General features: G+C 37.7%; 1 protein-coding gene across 3 annotated transcripts; it reads left to right on the top strand.

Moving 5' to 3' along the window:
- The first annotated feature begins 244 nt into the window (after positions 1-244).
- Positions 245-21409, top strand: HERPUD2 (HERPUD family member 2). Of its 3 annotated transcripts, none has more exons than XM_083880803.1 (8): positions 245-446; positions 6234-6311; positions 9746-9859; positions 11844-11998; positions 17560-17682; positions 17984-18307; positions 19521-19608; positions 19934-21405. In XM_083880803.1, exons 1-8 carry the CDS (start codon positions 300-302, stop codon positions 20093-20095), a joined length of 1191 nt encoding a protein of 396 aa, XP_083736929.1. In that variant the 5' UTR covers positions 245-299; the 3' UTR covers positions 20096-21405. The 3 variants fall into 3 exon arrangements, with proteins under 3 accessions (XP_083736929.1, XP_083736930.1, XP_083736928.1); XM_083880802.1 differs by having other exon boundaries at positions 246-446; positions 19494-19608; positions 19934-21401; XM_083880804.1 differs by lacking the exons at positions 6234-6311; positions 9746-9859 and having other exon boundaries at positions 19494-19608; positions 19934-21409.
- Positions 21410-21631: the final 222 nt, after the last annotated feature.

Genomic DNA, 21631 nt, shown 5'->3' with positions numbered 1-21631 from the left:
GCGGTGCCGCGGGTGGAGAGGTTTGGTTCGGTCTGGCCCGGGTGGGTGCGTTCCGGCTGCCGCGTTGTTCCTTCTCCCTTCGCTCCCGCGGGCGTGCGGGACAGGCTGCGATCCCCTGTGGCCGCGGTTCCCGGAGCGCCAGCGCGGCGATGGGCTCCCCCGGCTCCCCCGGGAAGTTCGGCCCCGGCCGCTGAGCCCGCCCCGAGCCCGAGCCCTCGGGAGCAGCGCCGAGCGCGGCTGGAGCGGCGGCGGGTCCCCGGGGAGGAGGAGAGCGGGGCAGGGCCGGGCCCGCGGGCAGCATGGACCAGAGCGGAGTGGAGCACCCGGTGACCCTCATCATCAAGGCCCCCAACCAGAAATACACCGACCAGACCATCAGCTGCTTTCTGGAGTGGACTGTGGGCAAGCTGAAGTGCCACCTCTCCAAGGTGTACCCCAGTAAGCCGGTGAGTTGTCGGCCAGCTCTTTTCCCTCGCTTGTCGGTAAGGCTGGGCACTGCGGCGACTTGGGGACAGGCGGTCGAGACTTCCTTTAAACCCTGTTAAATAAACAAACAAGAGCCCTGCTGTCCAAGAGTGACCCGCGTGGAGGCGATGGCCGTCCCTCTGCTTTTAGGGAAGTTGGTGTAACAAACGTGAAGCTGCTCTTTTACATCGTGTGACAAGATCGCAGTGTGGCATCCTGAAAGGCAGTATCGCTAAAGATGCTTACTAATGCTTCAGTTATCTTTTTTTGGGGGAGGAACTGAGATTTAAGTATCTCAGTTAACTGAATTTGAGACTAATTTTTGTAAATCTGAGAGCACTGGCTAAGGGTTCTGTCTGTTCTAAAGTATAAGTGATATACTTAAGGTTAACACGATATGGGAAATTCACTGAGGTGTGGAGCAGATAGATGTTTATTCATAATATTATTTGAAACAATAAATTTATTCATAATATTATTTGTTGAACAACCTCCAAAATTATTTCCTCTTTGAAAAGCCATTTTTCTTGAGATTGTGCTGAAAATTCTTGTCAGGTGTTACACAAACTTGTATGACAGCTGTGACTGTATTTTGAAACTTAGTACCTATAGCTTTTTTTTGTTTCTGAGGGTAATACGGTTTATTTCTGAATTCCTCTTAAATTCTAAATGTGGCAATTAAATGCGGCTATGAAAAAAACCGTAGGCAATAGGTGATAATACTGTATATGTGTAGAATGCAGGACAGTGTATTTAAAAAATTGTTCCAGAGAACTATGAGAACTGCAGCAGCATGTGGGGCCTACAACCAGGCTTTAGAAAACATCAGAAGAAGGTGGTATTTATATTTTAAATGGTTTTTCACCTAGTTCAATAGAAGAATTACTGTTGTTGATTTTTTTTTTTTTTTTTTTTTTTTTTGCCAGAGGGAAGTAAAATAGTAGCTTTGTCTCAAAAAGGGTTTCTGCCTTTTGGAGAAAGAAGAAAAGCAGCCTACAACTTGGGCTGTGTTTACTGGTACATTGACATCTGTTAAACAGTTGTGAGAGTTTGTGAATATAGTTATTGCTGCTAGTAATTCTCTGCTGTGAAAACCAAAAGTGTCGCCCCAGCTGATTGCTGCTTCCTCCTCCTCACTACAATTTCCTCCGGTGACGTGTTTGTGTTTAAACACTAGTTTTCTTAATCATGCTATGAATGATCCTGCTAAATTGAGCTCCTGAAAGGAAAGAACCTTAATGAACAAGAGGTTTTCATGTGGCACTGTGGGCTTTAAACGGTAGTATAGTGTTAAATTTCAGTTTCCTGAAACATCTTTCTTCTGTTAAAAATAGATTCCTCAACATGCCTCTCAGTATTAAATTACTAGTTCAGCATACCCAAATTCATTCTGGGTTAAAGAATGGGGAGTTTCTTTTATGAGAATTATCTCAGTAATTCCAGTTTAATTGGGATTTACTGTATTTGCAATTAAACTAGTAACTGAACACAGGATTTTTATTTCATAGGACCTTTCAAATTAAAGTAATAGCATGGGAGAGGAGAAAGGTGTTTAATGGGATGGCTCCAATTCATAGTAAAATCAAAAATTATATTAATCTCCAGATAATCTGTCTCAGGACCCAGAAAAAAAGGATTCTTAAGATTTTTCTTCTAACTGCACTGGTCAATCTAAAACAACAAGTTTCCAATTTACAGGAAATTAAAATTTTCTTTAATCTTGATGCTTAAATTCTGTTTTTTCTGGCCTTTCCCAAATACAAAATGCAAGCTTGCATTCTGCTGGCAGCCTGTTCCTGCTTGAAGGGAGCAACAAAATGGTATAGTTCAAAAGAAGTTACTGACATGAGTCAGGCATTTTTTTGTTGTTGTTTTAAATGTAAATAGAAATAGTACAGTATTGTTGTTGAATGTATTGCAGTATTTTTATCAATTTGAGCTGCAAATAAGTAGTGGCTTGATATATTTTTGATGTTGAGTTCACTGCTTTTTCCAAATGTGTGCAAGTCCTTTTGCTTTTAGGAGCTGCCCTCCCCTCCCTTTTTATTATTTTTTTTCTTTTTAAACCAGATCATTGTTAAAAGTTTGAGTCTCTGTTCCCTTAATATGATAGGTCCTGGAAATAATTTCTATTATAATGCTATTTTAAGGTGGTGGGAATACACTGGGGGACAGATACTATACAGGCCTTGCAGTGTTCTTGAAGTTAAGGGTGTAAAATGCAAATCACCTGCTGTCACTGCTGTACATAGTGTTTCAAGTTTTCTCTGTGACTTGAGCCACATTCTTGTATGTGCATTTCTCTGTTCCCTCAATATGATAGGTCCTGGTAAGTTAGTAAACTGATGATAACTGTAAGTGTCTTAATTAAATTTACAATATATTAAGAGTATGTTTTCAGAAAGTGAGGTGGTTAGAATAGGCAAATGAGAAATTAGGTCTTGAGGCAGTGTTGTTTAGGACTTTTCCAGATTAATTTGTGTAAATTACTTGCCTGAATACATACAAATTTCCAATACAGGCAGATTTAAATTGGTTTAGTTGTTATTAAAGTTGATATACTTTGCAAAGGAAGTATTTAAATAAGCTAAATAGGTTCAGAAGGGTGTTAAATTAGTTTGTGGGCCTTTGCTAAGATTCACACTGTCAATACTCTTTCTCCCTGACTGGAGCAGTTTTCACAGATGGAGTACTGCAGTTACCATGTCTCTGAATGAAATACTTGCATAGAATAACACAAGGCTGTTGTGGAACCAGCCTGTGTGTCTCAGTCTGGCAGATCCCACCGTCAGTGCTTTAACTGCTGCATTGATTACACCCATAAACAGGAACTTAAAACTGCTATTTCTCATTTCCTGCAGTACCTGTCATGTAGCATTTGCCTACAGTTCTAACTAGATGTGGTTGTCTGGATTTTTATTTCCTATGGAAGAATGGGGGAGAGGCTTAGTGAACTACAATAATACCTGTGTGGTAGTTACAGCTGTATAGCTGGGGGATTGCCTGTGCTCCTACAAGACACTGCTACACTGTCTGAGGTTTGGAGTTTGGTAATGTGCTGAGCACAGCCAGGTTGGACTAAGCATTGCAAAAGAAGTCTTGCACAAAAAATGGAGAAAAAAATTCCAGCCCAGTAGCTCTGGAGTTCTTTGGAATACGTAACTTTTGGATTTTGGTCTGCAGACTGTCTCCCATCTCCCAACTCTAGGTTCTAGAATAATTTTTTTTGATGCCATGTGCTTTCTTCTGAAAATGGGGCTGCTCTAATTATGTGGTTTGAGGTGTTTTTCCATCACAGTTCAGTGTTTCAGCTAGCAGTGAGCGTGCTGTTCCTTGAAGAAGGAGGTGTGGTAGTGAAATTTCCTCTGGCAGAGGATAAGTGGAATGCCTTTTCCATTTACTTTGGCATATATGTGAACTACTGTGTTTTCATATTTATTACCTCTTCTTCCATCTGCATTAAAAAAAATAAAAGCTCATTTCATGTGATTAACAGTATTCAACATATGTTTAACCTTTTCTTTCGTGGTTTTATAGGGGGTTGAAATGCATTACTGAAGGCCATGTAGTCAGCTTTGAGGGGCCGTTTTAACCTTGCAAGTTTCACCTCTGGAAAATATTCCTATTTAAAAGTTACTTGAATCTTGTTCGAGAAGATACTTTAATTAGAGGGGGTGGAAGAGGGACTGGTTCATGAGCTACTGAAGAGAACAATTGAAAGTGACCGTGTAGAAAGGTCCATTACAAGTGAGACAGGCAAAACAACACTCCAGTGCTATGCCGAATGATGATTTAAAGATTTGAAGTTTGAGGGATTTTTGCTGTTGGGCTTTCCTTATTTTAAGTGCTTATCTGTTCTTATTAATCTCCAGATAATCTGTCTCAGGACCCAGAAACAAGGATTCTTAAGATTTTTCTTCTAACTGCACTGGTCAATCTAAAACAACAAGTTTCCAATTTACCGGAAATTAAATTTTTCTTTAATCTTGAGGCTCGAATTCTGATTTTTCTTGCCTTTCCCAAATACAAAATGCAAGCTTGCATTCTGCTGGCAGCCTGTTCCTGCTTGAAGGGAGCACAAAATGGTATAGTTCAAAAGAAGTTACTGACATGAGTCAGGCATTTTTTTGTTGTTGTTTTAAATGTAAATAGAAATAGTACAGTATTGTTGTTGAATGTATTGCAGTATTTTTATCAATTTGAGCTGCAAATAAGTAGTTCCCCATGTTATGGAGACATAAAAATACTGTCCAAAGGACAGTAAGGACGAAATGCAGCCAGTTAAAAATACAGAAAAGTGCAGAAGAATAGACAAAATTACTCTTAAACAGAAGTGATAAACAGTTCTGCACAGTATGTGGCAGGTTATTTAAAAAAAAAACCAAACATGTGTGGCTTTTGGAAAAAAGTTAAAGCTTCAGATTTATTAAGTACTTACTAACGTTATTTACTTTGAGTATTTCTATTTTGTTCTAATGATATGACCTTTTTTTTTCCAGGTTAAAAAAAATCCCAAAGAGTTTTGTTACATTTCTATATTCTGCTAAATTATTTGGGATCTATAGAAGGCTATTGCAAGAAAAAAAAGTCAACACTTCTGTGAAAGCATTTCCTAATCACAGAGATCTGAGGCTCAGTTATTTGTCTTAGCATGAACAAGACTGCAGAGTGGGCAGCAGAAGGCTGGGATAGGAAGAGGAGAGGTGTAAGACTTGGTGTTTGCATGATGGGGAAATTCTTCAAATAGTTCATGTTGATAATGCATGTCTGGTCCACTGATGTTAGGCAAGATTTCTTCATTTAGAGTTTGTTTTTCTTTATTTTGTTTGACCGAGTAAGCTCCTTGTTTTAGCATACTGGACTTCTTAATGTAGATAGGTACCTCAGATAGTTTCCTTTAAAATAAATTCTGTTGTTATTTCTATTGTGTGGAATAGTCCAGAGTTACTATCATATGAACAGTATATAATTTGTTTAAAAAAATAAAAATCTTTTGTTTACAATAGTAGATTATTTTAAACTGTGAAGCTGTAAAAATAGGCAAAACAGCATACCCAGGTTGGAAGGCTACCTTAGAAAAATGCTTTTACTGCTTCTTGTTTTTTAATGCTTTCCTTCCTTTCTTCTTTTTTTTTTCTAATGATGTTGGGGGGGTGGGATGGGGTTTTTTTGTTTGTTTGTTTTGTTGTTTGGGTTTTTTTTGTTTGGTTGGTTTTTTTTGGGGTTTTTTTTGTGGTTTGGTTTTTTTGTTTTGTTGTTTGGTTTGGTTTTTTGTTTTTGGGGTTTTTTTTCTGTAGGGGATTTGAGGGTGGGGGCAAGGACTAATAACAAAAAGTCCGTGTTGAAAAAGACTGAAATTTGTGTTCTTCTGTGTATTTTAATTGGCATTCTGTTGTTCTGCTAGTTTTCTTTATCCCAGTCATTTCTCCACCTGTATTTTCAGAATCAGCCTGGGACTAGGAGCAGGGTAAAGAACAAATCACTAAAAGACAGGAATTTTTGATTGTACTTGAAAGTTTACTTGACAAGCATTTACCCTTAACTATTGTTAATTGCTGTGGCACTCTTGCTGAGTGCTTAGTAGCATGATTCTTTCTCAGAAGTGATTTGTGAGTTGGACTTGTGAAGCCTCTGAAATGTTTTTTAGTCTGTCTGTTCGTGATTGGACTTAACATTTGCAGATGACAAAATTCCTTTTTATCTCCAACTATATACCTGAACAGCAGGAAAAAAAAAGCTAAATTCCTTTCTTTGTCCCCATCTCCTAGTCTACAAAGGATCAGAGACTGGTGTATTCTGGCAGACTGCTTCCTGATCATCTCCAGCTCAAAGATGTTCTCAGAAAAGTAAGCTTTATATCAACATCATACAGTATTTGATCAAAGCCCATTTTTGGGAAATAGGAATTTAAATTTGTATTGTGTAACTTCAAATTTTCATTGTTGTATTGAGAGATATAGCCATATAATGTTGATATGTATTTGGAAAATGTATTTTCAAGTATGCCTTTTGTGTTGGATTATGATACTTGTGGATTGAAGAATGTTTCCTGCTGGAGGGAGGGCAAGTAGGCTATGCTAAGTCCCAAGCAAGTGCAATGTTGTGTATCACAGAATCATGGAATGATTTGTGTTGGAAGGGACCTTACAGATTTTCTAGTTTCAACCCTCTTGCTTTGGGCAGGGGCACCTTCCACTGGACCGGGTTGTTTAGAGCTCCAACTTGGCCTTGACTTCTTTGGACAGTTACCACAGTCACATAAATGGAATAATACAACGTATTTGTGTTGATTTGGGACATCATTTAAATTCTCACAGAGGCTTAAATCCAGAACTTATGTCAAACATGGCACTTGTGTAAGCAGACCAAGAGTAATACATTAATTATGCAGAACCAGAATTCTCAATTCCTGAAAAAATTTCCTGGGAAGGCTGTTGACTTGGTTTTGATTTGTCACCTCTTAACCATTCCTCATGATGTTTGAAACTTTGTTGGTTCTTGCTCTTTTCATTTCATGCTTTCTTTAAATTCTGTTGGTTCCTATTGGAACAAATAACTCTATTAGTCTTAATTTTGGATTCTTCAGGCAACATTTAAATCCCAACTCTAAATATGTGTGATACCTCATGCAGGAAATCTTGGAATACATGCACTTGGTTTTCAGACTGGCTCAAGATAGCTTGGATTGATGATACCTAGTAATAAGAACTTCATTAAGTTAGAAAAGGTCTTTAAAATATGTAGAACAAGATATTTAGGGTAGATTAAAAGAGCTTTTGTTTCAATTTTGATGGTGACAGGAAACATGATGGGTTATGTTGAATTGTGTAAATTGTTTGTAAACAGCTCAGGATGACTCAAGAGCTGTTATTGGGGAAATACGTGAGGTCCTTGCACAGTTTTTAATCCTGTGAAGTAGATAACTCTAGGGTTACTAGAGTAACTCAACTCTAATAATACAGTACCTGGCTGTTGGTGAGGATACTTTGTGGTAATGTATTGAGGTAAAAATCAATCTACAGGCTGCAAGAGTGGCTGGGTCACATTTTACAACTTCCTGTGGAGGAAAGTCTCCAAACATGGATGGTGCTTTAGTGAGAGTGGGCAACTGAACTTCAGTATTAAGATGGAGAAACAGATGCAGAGGAATCTTGAGTATTGCTTCAGCAGACTAACAGTGCTGTTCCTTTATAATCTTTATTCTGAAATAGATTTAAATTAAATGGGATTAACTTCTTACAAAAGAAAATGTTTGCAGTTTACTATGTTAAGCCTTCCTAGAAAACTGAAGCTGGACTATTACAAACCAGTGTATGCCCTGTGTCGCTTAAATGTTCAAGGAAATGCTTATAGAACTTATCTCAAAGCTTAGTTTTGCTCGGTAATGATGAAATGAAATCGAAATTCCTTAAGTTCACTTGGCCTACTCGCACCACACTGGTTTTAGAAAACAAGGTTTCAAGCTTTGTTTATGTGCTAGAGGAGAAACTTTGTAACTAATGTCTTCACCAGGGAGGGGCTGTGCTTGACTTTTAAAGTATTGGCATAATGCTTTAATGTCATAATGGCAGTTATAGGCCTTGGGTGGAGTTAAAAAAAATTAGTGAATTTGAAAACCCACCAATCTTAAGCACAAAGCAAATTTGTGTTGGAAGAAGAGGAGTTTTTGTGCTAAAGCTTTTGAGAGCTTTTGGAAAAAAAAGTATGATTAAACTTAAATTCAGTCTTGTTCTCTGCCAAAGTTTTCTTACTGGGTTGTCTATAAATTCCTGATATTATTTGAGGACTTACTAAATTGCTCAATCTAGCTTTGTGATACTTGCTCCTTGGTACTAACCAATGTCATTTCACTGATACAGAATGCCTCCAGGCTGGAAGTTGTGGCACTCTTCTAGCACTGTGGTGAATAGAAGAATGTTACTATAAACTGTCACATTTAATAAAGCTGTAGGCTGTAGGCTTACTAGTGGTATGTCTAGCTTCCCTTGGCTTTCCCAGGGCCATAAATTCTTATCTAGGAAGAATGTGATTAGTTAGGTGAAGGGCTTTTGACGTGGTCAAAGTGCTGATCACCCATGTTCAGTGCTTTCTGATCCTTGCTATCACTGGCTGGTAAGAAATTATGCTTACTGTAGCAGTGATGCTGTGATTGGGGTTAGGGGCCAGTACCTGGGGAGGAGTTTGAATGACTGAGTGTGCATTGACTATACTAGCAGTAATCCACAGTGGGGTATAAAAGCATTTATCTAATTTTCTCTATTCTTAAAGATCAAAACCATAAAAATGGGTAAATGGCTGTTACAGCACGTTTATATATAATTTATAAAACCCCCTCCAAACGCAGATTTTCTGAATGTCATTTCATTAAAAATGGCAGCTTGTCTGCACCATGCTGATTTCAGTAGAGGATAGAGGGGTGTTTTTGTCGCTCCTCTTGTTCAAAATTTAGTTGCTGAGGAAGCTGCAGTGTGCAATTTCAATATGCAGCCATAGCTGTTGTGTTGCTATGGCCATGTAAGGGAGTGTTTTAATTTGGTACAGTGAAATAGCTTCAGATTGAAGTTCTTCCAGATTGGGAGTGAGTGTATTCCTGCAGAACTGGCATGGCCTTGCTATGTGGCTTCAAGTGGTGGCATGCATTTGCTTCCTCACTTTCAAATATTTAGGAATACTCAAGCCTCACCTAAGCACTTTGAGTAGCATTTCCTGAGTGTGGAGTATCTGTGGAGGCCCTTCAGTTGTATGTCTGCAGGTCAGGCTTGAGGCAAGCTTAAACAGGAGCAAGGTGAACACAGTGGCTGGCACACTGTGCCATTCTTATCTTGGCCTGCTTGGGGAATTCCAGCACCTACATTTTTCATGTACCCTGATGTCTCTGTTCCGTAACACTCTTCACAGGTCTCAGTGAAAGTGTAAGCATTCTTAACTTTGGGTAAACTGAGCACCTAAAAGGTGTGAGATTTTTCCAAAATAAAAGTTACAGCTTGTGATACACTTCCTCATGCTTCTCCTGGAGTTCTTCCATTGGTTCTGCTATAGTGCAGTTTTAGGGAAAACTGGGATAAAATCAATGTTGCATATGTTATTGTGGACAGCTTCTAAGAAGACATTAGTTGTGAAACAAGAGAATTCTCTTGTTCTAGACTTAAGTGTTGCTTTGTAGTCTCTTTTGCATAATGTTTCTTTAGTGTTTTCAATTTTGAATTTTTAAAGACTGTTTTTTTACTTGTAAGTTTCTCCAGTATTGTTGCTTTAGCTCTTCAATTTCTTTAATTTTTAGCAAGATGAATATCATATGGTTCACCTGGTATGTACATCTCGGACACCCCCAAGTTCTCCAAAACCCAGCACCAGTAGAGAAGGTCATGGAGCGTCAACTTCCAGCAGTAGCTCAGTGAGTGTTTGCATACGCAGGACATGATTTCCTTCTATCCTAAGGAAACTTGCCAATAATTTCTTTTAGCTTTTTATATTTGTCTGTAAAATGGTGTGTTGAAAGTAGAGCATGCCATATGAATTTGTATAATTATACTTGATTATTTAAGGATGTCATTTGATTTTAACAAAGATGACTTTTTTTTCAAATTGTAATAGTTATGTTTATTAGATGATAAAGCACTATTTCTAAGCTATTCTTTCTTTTTAACAGTGTATGGAAAAGTACACTTTCTCTCCATATCCCTGTATCTTTGGCAGAAATTGCACAGTGTGTTCAGAAGTTTAGAAAAACTAAGTTGAGATTTGTTTTGTGAAAATTTAAGAGAGACCAGTCAAAATATTGCCATTGTCATGAGATACAGGTGAAACTTAGCCAGGTTTTTTTGTTTGACAGGAATTGGACAGTGTTTATGTATGAAGTTCAAGTTAGTCGTAGAGTCTGTAAAACAGTCAAAAGTAGGAAGTGTTCTTAACACTTTTATTAGTTAAATTGTTTACATAACACATTTGTTTATGGTGTTTTGAGCTTCTCCTCTTCACACCCTCCAAAAATGATGATGGTCTTTGGTTGTATTGTGTTTTTAAAGGAGTTATGATTTCTGTTGAGAACTTGGTAGTTCTTGGCTTTTTCCAGGATTGACAGTATCACTTAGCAACCCTTGAAGGTTAGTCAGAAAGAGATATATACAATACCGCTGTAGGTACTTTTCATCTGAGGTGTGTGGATTTTTAGAATATGGGAAATGGCCTTTGAAGCTGTCTGTCTTCATTCTGTTTTTGATAGGGTGTGTGACAGTCAGAAACATGAGCAGTTTAAGCAGTGGTAGAGAGAGGACTGTGGCTACATCATCTTTTCGAAGGCTGTATTTATATCCCTGTTTACAGTCAGGGCACAGGAGGCCTCCTTGGCAAGTGTTTTATTGCTGTGTACATCAGTTGTAAAGGTTGTATTTGAATGACTGCGTTAATGACTGCTTAAAGCAGGCAGTATGCAAAGTGCTAAGTTCACAATACTTTGGAGGTAACAGCCTAAACCCAAAGTTTGAATGGCCTTTGTCCTTCTATTTGTTTTTTATTTTTACTCCTCCCCACCCCCACTGTCTAGTGGTGAATTTTTCTTGTTTTCTTTGTAGGGCAAATGTGATACAGATGTCTTAAGTAATTGTACCCTTTACTTCCTGAGTTGTCAAAGTTAGAGGATTTTCTACTGAGTAAACACTACAGTAATTCTTAGCAACAGGATTTGGGGATTTATTAAAACTGAAATAATGCATCTCAATGGCCCCATTGTAATCTTGTTATGGTGACAGTTTAGAAGCCAGGTATCAGAGGTCTGGCACTAGCTTCAGGTCTGTTCCTTGGAGCCTGAGTAGTTCCTTGCCGTTTCCCTATTTCCATTTGTAGCCCCCTTCCAGAGGTGAGCACAGCAATTTGAATTGGGCAGCTGGCACAGTGAGGGTGAGGGTGAGGAGGATAAAGAGTAGAAGGGGTAACTAAAGATAAGGATAGAGGAATATTATTTTAAGCTACTGTCTCTGAAGATAATCATATCCTGAAGTTGTAGTTACTTCTGTTAACAATAGCCACTCAAATTCTCGAATTTTCATTCCTGCTAAATATTCAATTAAGTTTTAGTTAGCTTCAACTTTTTGAAACTATGATTCCCAGTGGCTTGTGGTTTTCTCTGGAAACTATCAAGTGTTGAGTCTTTCTGAAAAATTCTTTTTTTTTTTTTTCTGCCTTGCACCCGAGTGCAATTTTGAATTTCTGTTTTTATTAAGCCTTGCCAGAACCAATAAAACCACAGAAGACTTACTCAATGTTTACATTCTTAATAAAACTTGTGACAAAACATTAAAGGAAGTAGTTTTTTAAGACACTGTAGTAAATCTTGTAACTGTGGCAAAAGATCCACAACCTCGATTTTACTTATTTTTTAGAATTTAGACCGTTTTGGATCAACTCCTTCCTCACCCACAAACCAAGAAGCTTCTTCGTCTTTGAACACTAATGCAGATGGAGTGAGGCATCGTAATCTTCCACAAGCACACAGCAATCCCACGCCAAGCCACCAGTTCCCTTATTTAATGCAAGGGTAAGTGAGACTGAAGCAATCCCCACTCTTTGATACACTTTACAGTGCTTTAAATGTTCAGCTGCAATTATGTTTCTTTCACAGTCTGGAAAATGATTTGGCTAGTTCACCTTGAAGCATAAGTCACATTAAAAAAGTTTTCACGTGAAAATTAGAGGTTTTAGCCAGGAGTCAGTCAAACAGGAAATGCACTTGGTGCTCCCTTTCAGGCTGTAGTTTTATATTTTTCTTTATGCTTTCTGCCCTCAATTTTCTTGGACAAGTGCACCTTTAACATGTCTGTCTAGTGGATGTAGTTAGTAATGTAACTGATAGAATTATTACTTCTGGTTGTCTTTTCTGTCTTTTATTTTAACAGTCAACACTAAATTCTTATCAGAATATGATGGTTTCTAGTTTTTGACACATGAGAGATGTAATTCCTCATTTCTCCATATTGGATTCAACTGTAGAAATTATATGCAGGTGTTGTTTTGAGTATGTGTAGTGCTTGTGTATCTACAACAGAATGTTTAAGGATTTTCATACATACCAATGAAAGGTAACCAGATCTAGATGAGGTCTGTTATTACATAACTATTAAAATTTGGTCCTTCTTTGAGCTTAAAAAGCAGCTTTAGGAATTTTAACCCATGTGACCTTTGCAGCTGCTTAAACATGTTTTTGGTGGTAGTAGTAGTAGTTGTAGCAGTAGTAGTGGTAGTAGCTTCTTCCAAGGGGGAAACAGGAGGATGGTGTATTCTGAGATGATACCTGTCATTTTCTCAGGGAGCACTTTCAAGTTTCCTTTCTGACAAGGTGTTCTCCCAGTACTGTATAGATTCTGGAAACCTACTTTGGAGAATGTTGAAACATTCTAACATATGAATATGCTAACAGTAACATTGCTTCTGTTGCTGGAAAGAAAACAGATGCCAAGAGCTGTTGAAAGTTTATTAAGTTTCAGTGTAATTTACGTGCTCTCATTAGAATTAACTTAGACTTTACTATTCTTCCTAGTTTTCATCTTGAATTTAATTTTTTTGTTGTTGTTATCTGAAAAGTACTGTCTGGTGGGAAGAGAGTGCCTTTGGAGCGGATGGAGACTTACGTTATTCTGACCAAATGCATCTTCACAGACGTGGTCATACTTGGCTTTCTGACAAAGCTAGGTGACACCAAGTTGACTGTCAAGACTGCTGTTGGTGTACTGTAAATTAATCCCAGAAGCAATTTATTATTTGTTGTGTAAATGACTAATCTGTAAGAAGTGTTAACATTTTTCTGATTAGCTTTTCACATAGACGTAATCTGAGTGAGCTTTTGTCAAGTGTGTTGAACTGAATAGGCTGAACAGAACCATTATTTAGTCTTTGGGCTGAATTAGTTTGTGTCAGTTTGGGAGACATTGCTGTCTTGGAAAGAAAGAATAACTTAAATTAAAAAATGCTAAATCCATTACTTGCTATGTCTAGCTTATAATGTGAATTGAGAGGAGTGGCTTTGTAGACTGAAAGAAGTGCTGGGAACTTGACATCGCTGTATGTATTTCAGGGGTTTCAGTCCTACTTGGACTGTTTCTAGCTTGGTTACCTGGAATAGGGTCCTGCTTGTAGCTGTGGTGCTTAGCAGTGCACCCAAATCACATATTTCAATTTTGTGTAATCCGAAAGGAATCCAGATGGTGATCCAAGAGCATTCTGTGGTGCAAACAGAACTGTAGTAAGAGCAAGAGACTGGAGGTTTCCAGGAGTGCATTCCTAATCTGAACAGAAATGCCAAAATAAACAAACCCTAAATAATACTAGGCTTTTTTTTTTTTTTTTTTTTTTTTTTTTGGAAGTTATTTTAATGGAATGCTGTCAGAACTTGAAGTAGATCTTTGTAGACTGGTGGGTATTGGCTCTGCTCAACTCCAAATAGTCTCTGCCCAGTGCCTGTTGGAGTCTGCTTGCTTCTTCAAAAACTCTTTTTAACGCTTCACTAATCTTGTCAGATGCATCTGCTTTTGGGCACTGCTGCTTGTATTCCTGCAGTAAGAAATGCCTTCTGTTTTTTTTAGCTGACTCTTAAACATAATTTGGGGCAATGGGATGTAGCTTTAATGTAATTTATATGCAGATCAAGACTTGTTAGGAACGTGAAGATTCATAGCTGAAAGTGGCATTACTTTGTTGATTTTTCTTTTATTTTCATGAGCAAACAATTTTTATTGTAGCCACATGATGAACTGTAGGCACAACTGATGGGGAGAGATCTCAAGGTGTTCAAAAATTTATGTAAGGGTCAGTTTCCTTGGGCATTGTGCAATACTTGATTGATTTGTACAAATAAGTAGTGTGAATGTTAGATGATCCGGTTATGGTTTTGATGTTTTTTCAGCTCCTGGCTTAAAGCTGCACTGTAGAAGTTGAACATACTTTGGGAAAACAGCGTTTAGTTGAGATTGTTGAGGTATTGCGGGGGGAAAAATTAAAACTTTCTGTTGCTTTTAAGCTTTTGCAAATGCTGTTTTCAAAAAATCTCAGCTTGAGGTGGGACTGGGCAAGTAGTTTATGTATGTACCAAGTCAGTCTTTAGCTGTGAGGAGCAAGCACAGCGTAGTCTCTCCTGTGGACTTTGTTGGGGATCAGGGGCTGTTCTGTGCTGCACAGGTACAAACAGAACACATGGGCTCAGCCCTGGCAGGGTTTGCAGTTCGGACTGGAGAGCACTTGGAAGCAGCAAACAGACAAGAGACATCAAGGCACTGAAATCATTTGTCAGGTGTGGGTGGCCCATCTAGTGAAATGTTTTCATATTGTGCACACAGTAATGTTTGAAAGCAAAGTGACATACTGGCAGCATGCAGTATATCCTAGCACATAAATACCTTGCTGCCAGTCACCTTTGCTCACTGTATTTTCTTCTAAGTAGCAAGTAACATAGGGGAGGATACTGAAATACCACCTGTAGTTGATATCCTAAGCTTTAAAGTCTGAATAAAAAGTCTTGTTTTTTCACTAGTGGTGAGCAGTATCTTCGTGATAACCTTACCTTCAAATCCGGTGCTGGTTAGTTCATTTGAGTGTCTTCCCCAGACCAAAAGAAGTAGTTTTGGGCTTTTTAGCCATCCTGAGGAGCACTATGTGTCTTTTCAGAATATTCTGAAGCTACCTCTACCATTTGAACTGTTCTGGCTTATCCAGCAGTTCTTCTGTTGTCTTGGAATGCCTGTACAGATCCTGTTTGCTTGTTTGTTCTTACACTTTTGCTGCCATTCTTTTGAAATACTCTGCTTCCTACCTCTTTCTCCTCCTTTTGGAAAAAGATGAGGAGAAAGTATTGTGCTACTTTAGTTCTTCCTTGAACAGCAAGCTGCCTTGCTTTGCTGAGAAGATCCTCTTCCTTTGAGGAGGTTCTTCTCACTGAAATACATGGTTACAGTGTAAAGAGTTGTTTCTGAATTTCATAAGCTAGCTTAATACCATGGCAACTGTAATAGCTGTATAATTGACAACATCTGCCTCATTTTGATTTTTGATGAGCAAACAAAATACTGCTGTACTAGTGGCATTCTAAGCCAAAAGCCAGATGTAAGCCAGTCTACTTTTGCTCGATTAATGGAACCAGGTCTTGAAAAATTAAGTCTCGCTTCTCAAAAAGTCATGTCTTCTAGAAAAGCTATTGGGGAAAAAAATTAAAAACCCACCACAATATTTGAATGTGAAAGAAATCATGTAAAAGAAAAGAACATGACATAACTGAACTTCTGTTGTTTGTCTTGTTTGACTGGCTACTTAATCTACTATTAAGCTTTAAGACATCAAGAAAGCAGCTTTCGAAAGAGTTTGAAAGAAAGGCGAGGCTCAAATCTGGCAATATTTCTAAAAGATGTATTTGTGAGGGCAAGCTGTTAGCCTGAGGCTTCTCGACGTTTTTTGAGGTCAACGTAGCAGTTACAAGGAGGAACCCTAAAATCTGTATCTGATGAGAAAAGGAAGTGGTGAATTCCTTCAGAACTCACTCAGGCAAGTTGAGTAGCACTGCTTTTTGGTGGCTGAGGTGGGAGGGAGTGTGATCCTACTGTTCAGAACCCCATGTGATACTCTACCTGCTTGAAACTGAGACATTGCTCATAGGTTTGTCTCAGCACAGTACTAAATGACACTCATGTAGGATATTTAAATCATCTTTACGTTTTGAGGTCAAATGTTTTGCAAATTTTGGAGGAGTCTTATCTCTCCAAGTATTTGCCAGTTCCAGGGATAGAAAAACACATTCTTATAACTTGCAACTGTAAGTCATGATTAATGTTTTTCAACAGTAGCTTCATGGCATTGCTGTTTCAATGTGTTAATTATGCATAAATAAATAGCATCAGCAGGGCTACTGATTAACCCTTTCAATTTATAAAATAAATCTCAAATAATGCCTGTGACTATCTCAGTTTGTGTTTGGTATCAGGAAAGTACTTTTGCTTTCTTTTTTTTTTTTTTTTTTCACCACCCAAACTGTTGTCAAAACAGGTTATGGCTAAATGCGAACATAAGTTTTAGCAGAGGTCATGGAGTTGGGTGGCAGGTTCTTGTCCAGAATTACAGTGACATATTTATTCATGTGTAACATGGAAAAAAGATTTTAATGTCTTCCTCCCATCTTTCTTTCTGGGCATGTCGTGTATATCTGAATGCCTGGTAGACTAATGAAATCTCTTGGTGATATCTTTGCAGGGAGTGCCTTACTTAGGGAACAGGTGTAGTCTGCAGTACAATTACAGCAGTCTCAGCTTTTGCTACCTGCAGTCTGAATAAACTTTTCTTCATGCTTTATACTCTCATGCTGTCCTGAAAGATGTCCTGGTTTACTACAGTTCACTACATCAAAATCTTTTGGGAAAGAGTTGGAAATCTTGCCAAAACATGCTATATGCTCTAGGAGGTAAGAGAGGATAAGAAATCTAATAGCAGACAAAACCAAATATAAAACTTAAGTACAGGAGTTTTATCTCTCTTGCATGTGAATCAGAGTTAAAAGCCCATAGGGAGGAGAATCACATATGCTCAAAATATTGAAGGGGGGAAGTAAATCCTTTACAATGTTCTTAGTTGCAATCTTCAGAAGCTGTATCTGAAATTAGTTTGTTGTCTTTGCTTATGTTATTTCTTCATGTCTCTGATCACAATGATTTTTCAGCTATTGCTTCTAGAAGAAAGCTATAGAAGATAGTAAGTTTTCCCTTTAGAGCTCCTGTAGACCTTTAAGGATGACCTCTGAACTTAAAAGGAATTGTATGGAAGAATTTCTGCAGTTAATACAGTCTTGAAAAAATTCCAGCATTGTTTTGTCCCAGAGATGCAGCTAGTGACATACTAAGTAAAAACCCAAATATTCTATAGAAATAACTTTGCTTATTAATTTCTTCTGTGAAAATGTAGTGCTTTTTTTGGAATGGGTTGGATGATCTCACTATATATTATTTCAGTGCGTTATTTTAGGGAAACAAATGAGAGGAGAAATGCTACTTTAATTATTTTTTAATACTAGCATGCTTTAAATGTCACAATTCAGAGCTGAATATTTTTCTTTAATTTGTTTTCTAGCAATATAGGCAACCAGTTTCCAGGCCAAGGTGTTCCTGCTGGATTTTCTATGTACCCTGCATTCAGTCCCTTACAGATGATATGGTGGCAACAGATGTATGTACGTCAGTACTACATGCAATAGTAAGTCTGCATTATCTCAGTACTGAGCTACGCTAGTGAAAAGAATATATAAAATGTTTTTTTCAGGATCAGAAATGTCTGTGTTTATTTTGTCTAGCTCTGTTTTATGCTTAGGCTTGTCCAGCAAATTATGAAATCCAGTCTTGGATTAGAATTAAATTAATGCCTTAGTAAATAAAAATCTAAGGGAAAATGCAGTTTGTTTTGACATGTATTACATCTGGAACTGTAGCAAAGAAGACAGGCTTAGTAATTGTGGTGCATGTTTTTTGACAAACCAGGTTTATGTTTAAATTTTTAGCCAAGCTGCTGTTTCAGCCCAAGTGACTTCCAGCACTGAGCCAACGAGATCTGCAGTTGCCCAGGCTGCAAATTCAGAACATGCTCCTGCAAATGAGCCTGCAGCAGTGCCAAATGTAGCTGCCCAGGAGAACAGGCCTGTAAACCAAAATGTTCAGATGAATGCACAGGGTGGGCCAGTAGTGAATGAAGAGGACTTCAACCGGGACTGGCTGGACTGGATGTACACCTTCTCTAGAGCAGCGATTCTTCTGAGCATTGTATACTTCTATTCTTCTTTCAGTCGGTTTGTCATGGTAATGGGAGCCATGCTGCTGGTTTATTTGTGAGTACAACAGTTGAGTATAGCTGCACATCTGAGATCTGGAGTATGGTGCTAATGTTTATTTTATTTAAAATTAAAAATTATCCACATGCAAAAACTTACACCCTACTGTAAAGGAGCAGTGTGTGTCTGTTAAAAAAAGTAAATTTAAGCAAGTAGAGAAACCGATGTAAAGAAAGAAGTAATTCTCAAAATGTTTTTTATAGTAAGTTGGATACCTCTTATACCTGAAACACAGTGTTCTTATGTATTGCTCATACTAATAGGTCAGTCTTGTTGAAATGTAGCATTTTGGGATGAAAATTTAGAAAGTGGGGGTGAGAGGAGGAAAGCTCATATAGGTCAACCATGTACTTGCAAAAACTTTAACTTACTGCTTGGATGTGAAATTGCAAAGAAAAGATTATATATATATTTCCAAAATAATTTAAGAGTTGTGTGCAGTAATTTTTTTTAGACAGAGTTAAGGTAGTGGTGCTATAATGGTGGGGTACTAGATCTGGTAGAATTACAGAGACATAAAAATTTTTTAACTGCTCATCATAAAGACCTAGGCACATTCTGTGTTTAGTTGAGAAATACCAATGCTGTTGCCATCACTTCCTCTTGCATATGAAGATACCTTAATGATGTAAATAGAAGTGGAAAACAGTGAGAATGCTTGGCATTTTGGACTGATGTCATTCACTGAGTTTCCTTACATTGTAGTCTCAGTCCTGACTAGGACTGTACAGGTAGGGTAGTTGAAATCAGAATATAGGTGCTCGGAAACGTAGGAGAGGCTTATTTTATTTGCATTGGTGATGTGGTTCAAGCATTAGCTGAAGTTTAAATTCCTTTTTTCCATGGAAAGTTAAATTTAAACTAAGAAAATTAAGGCTGACTTTGAAAACTTACTTAACTTCAGTACTAAAAAATGGGGAGGAGACCCATAAAAAGTATTCTACATATTGAATATGTAGAATATGTATACATATTCTGGAACTGAGGGCTGTGAACAGCAAGACCTTAATGCAGACATTGAAGAATAGCCATTCAATCCAGAAGGATGAATTATAGAAAGATAGATGTAACTTTCTTAATTTTAAAGTACTTACAGAATTTGCTGTGGTAGTTAGCTGTAGAAGAAAAATCTTTCTGTTCCTTTCAAAAGAGAGGTTTTCAACTGTTCCACTTTTTTACATAGACACCAAGCTGGATGGTTTCCCTTTAGGCAAGAGGGAGGCCAGCAACAGGCAGCCAATAATGTGGAAGTGAACCGTGACGGGCAACATGCAAATAATCCTGATCTTGAAGAGATGGTGAGTAGGGGCAGACATGCCCTTTGAGACTCTATTGTATTTTATTGTAAAGTATGCTATAGTGCCTGGACAGAAAGCTTCTGTGGAATGGAGTTGGTTAAAGCTTTCAACATTGTCCTCAGGTTGTGTCTGCTGCTTAAATTCTGTATTTTTCCAGTCTGACAATTACTGATTGTCTCTACTTTAATCACAGACTTTCTTCATGCTAGTTACTTCAGAAAGTTGTTCTGAGAGAAGTCACTTAATGTAGGAAGATACTGCTGGTTACCTTATGTCAGAATTCTGAAAAGAAGCAGTTGAATTGTTTCAATTTCTGTTTTTAAAGGAGCGACTTATGGATGATGGGATTGATGAAGACAACGGAGAAGATGCAGGTGAAGATGCCAATACAGAGCAGCAGCCTGGATTCATGGCTTCTGCTTGGTCCTTTATCACAACCTTCTTCACATCACTGATCCCTGAAGGGCCTCCACAGGTTGGCAATTAAAGTGGAAAAGGAACTGTGTCAGGCAGCCTCAGTAGCCATACGTAGAAGTGGAGCAGATACTAGAGAGTGTTCTAAATACAGTGCAATTTCTGAAGATTTATAATTTTTCTTTTTGATCATGTTGTACAAAAATGTGTATTTTTTTCTTTTGGCTTTCTCATGCATTGAATATGTTAAGCACAAGTGGACTACTAAATGCTTTCTTTAAGATTCTTCTTTTTCTGAAGAATAAAATGTAAAGATATTGGTCTTCCATGTTTTGTTTTAATTTCAAATGCGTGTTACACTGAGGCAAAGAGCTTGTACGTAATCTGCACCATTACCTCTTTAAAGAGCTGTTAAAAATATGAATATTGACAAACCGTTCCAAATGCTCTGTATTTATCTGAATAATGTGTCTTGTGTTAGTTTGATGCAGGCTATGAATTCTCACATGGGATTTGAAACTTTAATAATTCCTGAGAGAATGCAGTAAACACAAGGGTTACTTGTTACTGGCATGTTGCCTTCATGTCAGAAAATAGTAAGCTTCTTCATTTAAAAAGCTGAGAGCTTTTTCTTGAGACTGTACTGACATTCATTGAAGTTGGAGGTATTTGACAGCTCTTCAAAGACAATTGGCAGGGATGGGATAAACCTTAAATGTTTGATACATACAGTACTTTTTAAGGAAAATATAGCTGTGCTGGGGCAAAATGTGTACATTAGGTTTTTTAATAAAACTGTTATGGTAACTCTTTTGGATGTTTATATGCATATTTGAATGCAAATGGCTAAATTGTGCCTCATTAAGGATGAGGATATGATAAATTTGAGAGTGTAATAAAGTTATCATGGTGGCATTACTGACATTGACCGAAGTGATGTGTTTATAGCAGCGTCTATACAGTTACAAGAATGATCTCAACAGCAAACTGTATTCTTGAACTTCATTAACCTAATTAAAACCGAGAAAATGAAAATGGTACATGAGAGAGTAGCACAGTGTTACGTCAGGTTGCTTTCTTTAGCTTTTAATCATAGTCAAGAAGGTACATTTGGTTTTGTTCTTAATACTGAAGTTACCATGTGCTCTCCAACTTAAAAATGTCTGCAAAGATTCTGTTACACTGCTACCAAAGGAAAGCCTATTTGACTTCCAAGTACAGGGCAAAGCTCTTGAATAATCTGAATGAGTGATAAATAGGGATTTGTTTTTCGCTTGCTTTTGTTAAACTGCTATGCAGCAAAGTTTTAAACCAAAAGAAAACCTTTTAAGTTTTTACAGGTTTATCAGAAGAGAAATAGAAATGTAATCTTAAAAGCATCAATTATTTTATTTGCTGTATAGGTAATGAGGATGAATAAGTCATGTTTAATTATGATGTTTTCTTCTGTGGAAAGCTGCTCTCAGTTTAGGTTCTTTATGTACACCTTGTCCATGGAATGTTACCTTTTAGTTTGGCACATGGATCTAACTTGACTAATATTTAAGAGCTGCTACAAGAACGTACATTTTTAAAGGAGTATCACAAATGGCAGTCTTGGATATCATAG

Source organism: Zosterops lateralis, assembly GCF_965231275.1.
Source record: "Zosterops lateralis genome assembly, chromosome: 1".
NCBI classification, from domain to species: Eukaryota; Metazoa; Chordata; class Aves; order Passeriformes; family Zosteropidae; genus Zosterops; species Zosterops lateralis.
This window is presented reverse-complemented; position numbering and strand designations above follow the sequence as displayed.

Bases quoted from the DNA above. Each gene is read 5' to 3' on its own strand.
- HERPUD2 (XM_083880802.1), top strand. From the start codon at position 300: ATGGACCAGAGCGGAGTGGAGCACCCGGTGACCCTCATCATCAAGGCC. The intron at 6,312-9,745 runs GTAAGCTTTATA...TTTAATTTTTAG, and splicing joins TCAAAGATGTTCTCAGAAAA to CAAGATGAATATCATATGGT. The intron at 18,308-19,493 runs GTGAGTACAACA...TTTTTTACATAG, and splicing joins GCCATGCTGCTGGTTTATTT to ACACCAAGCTGGATGGTTTC.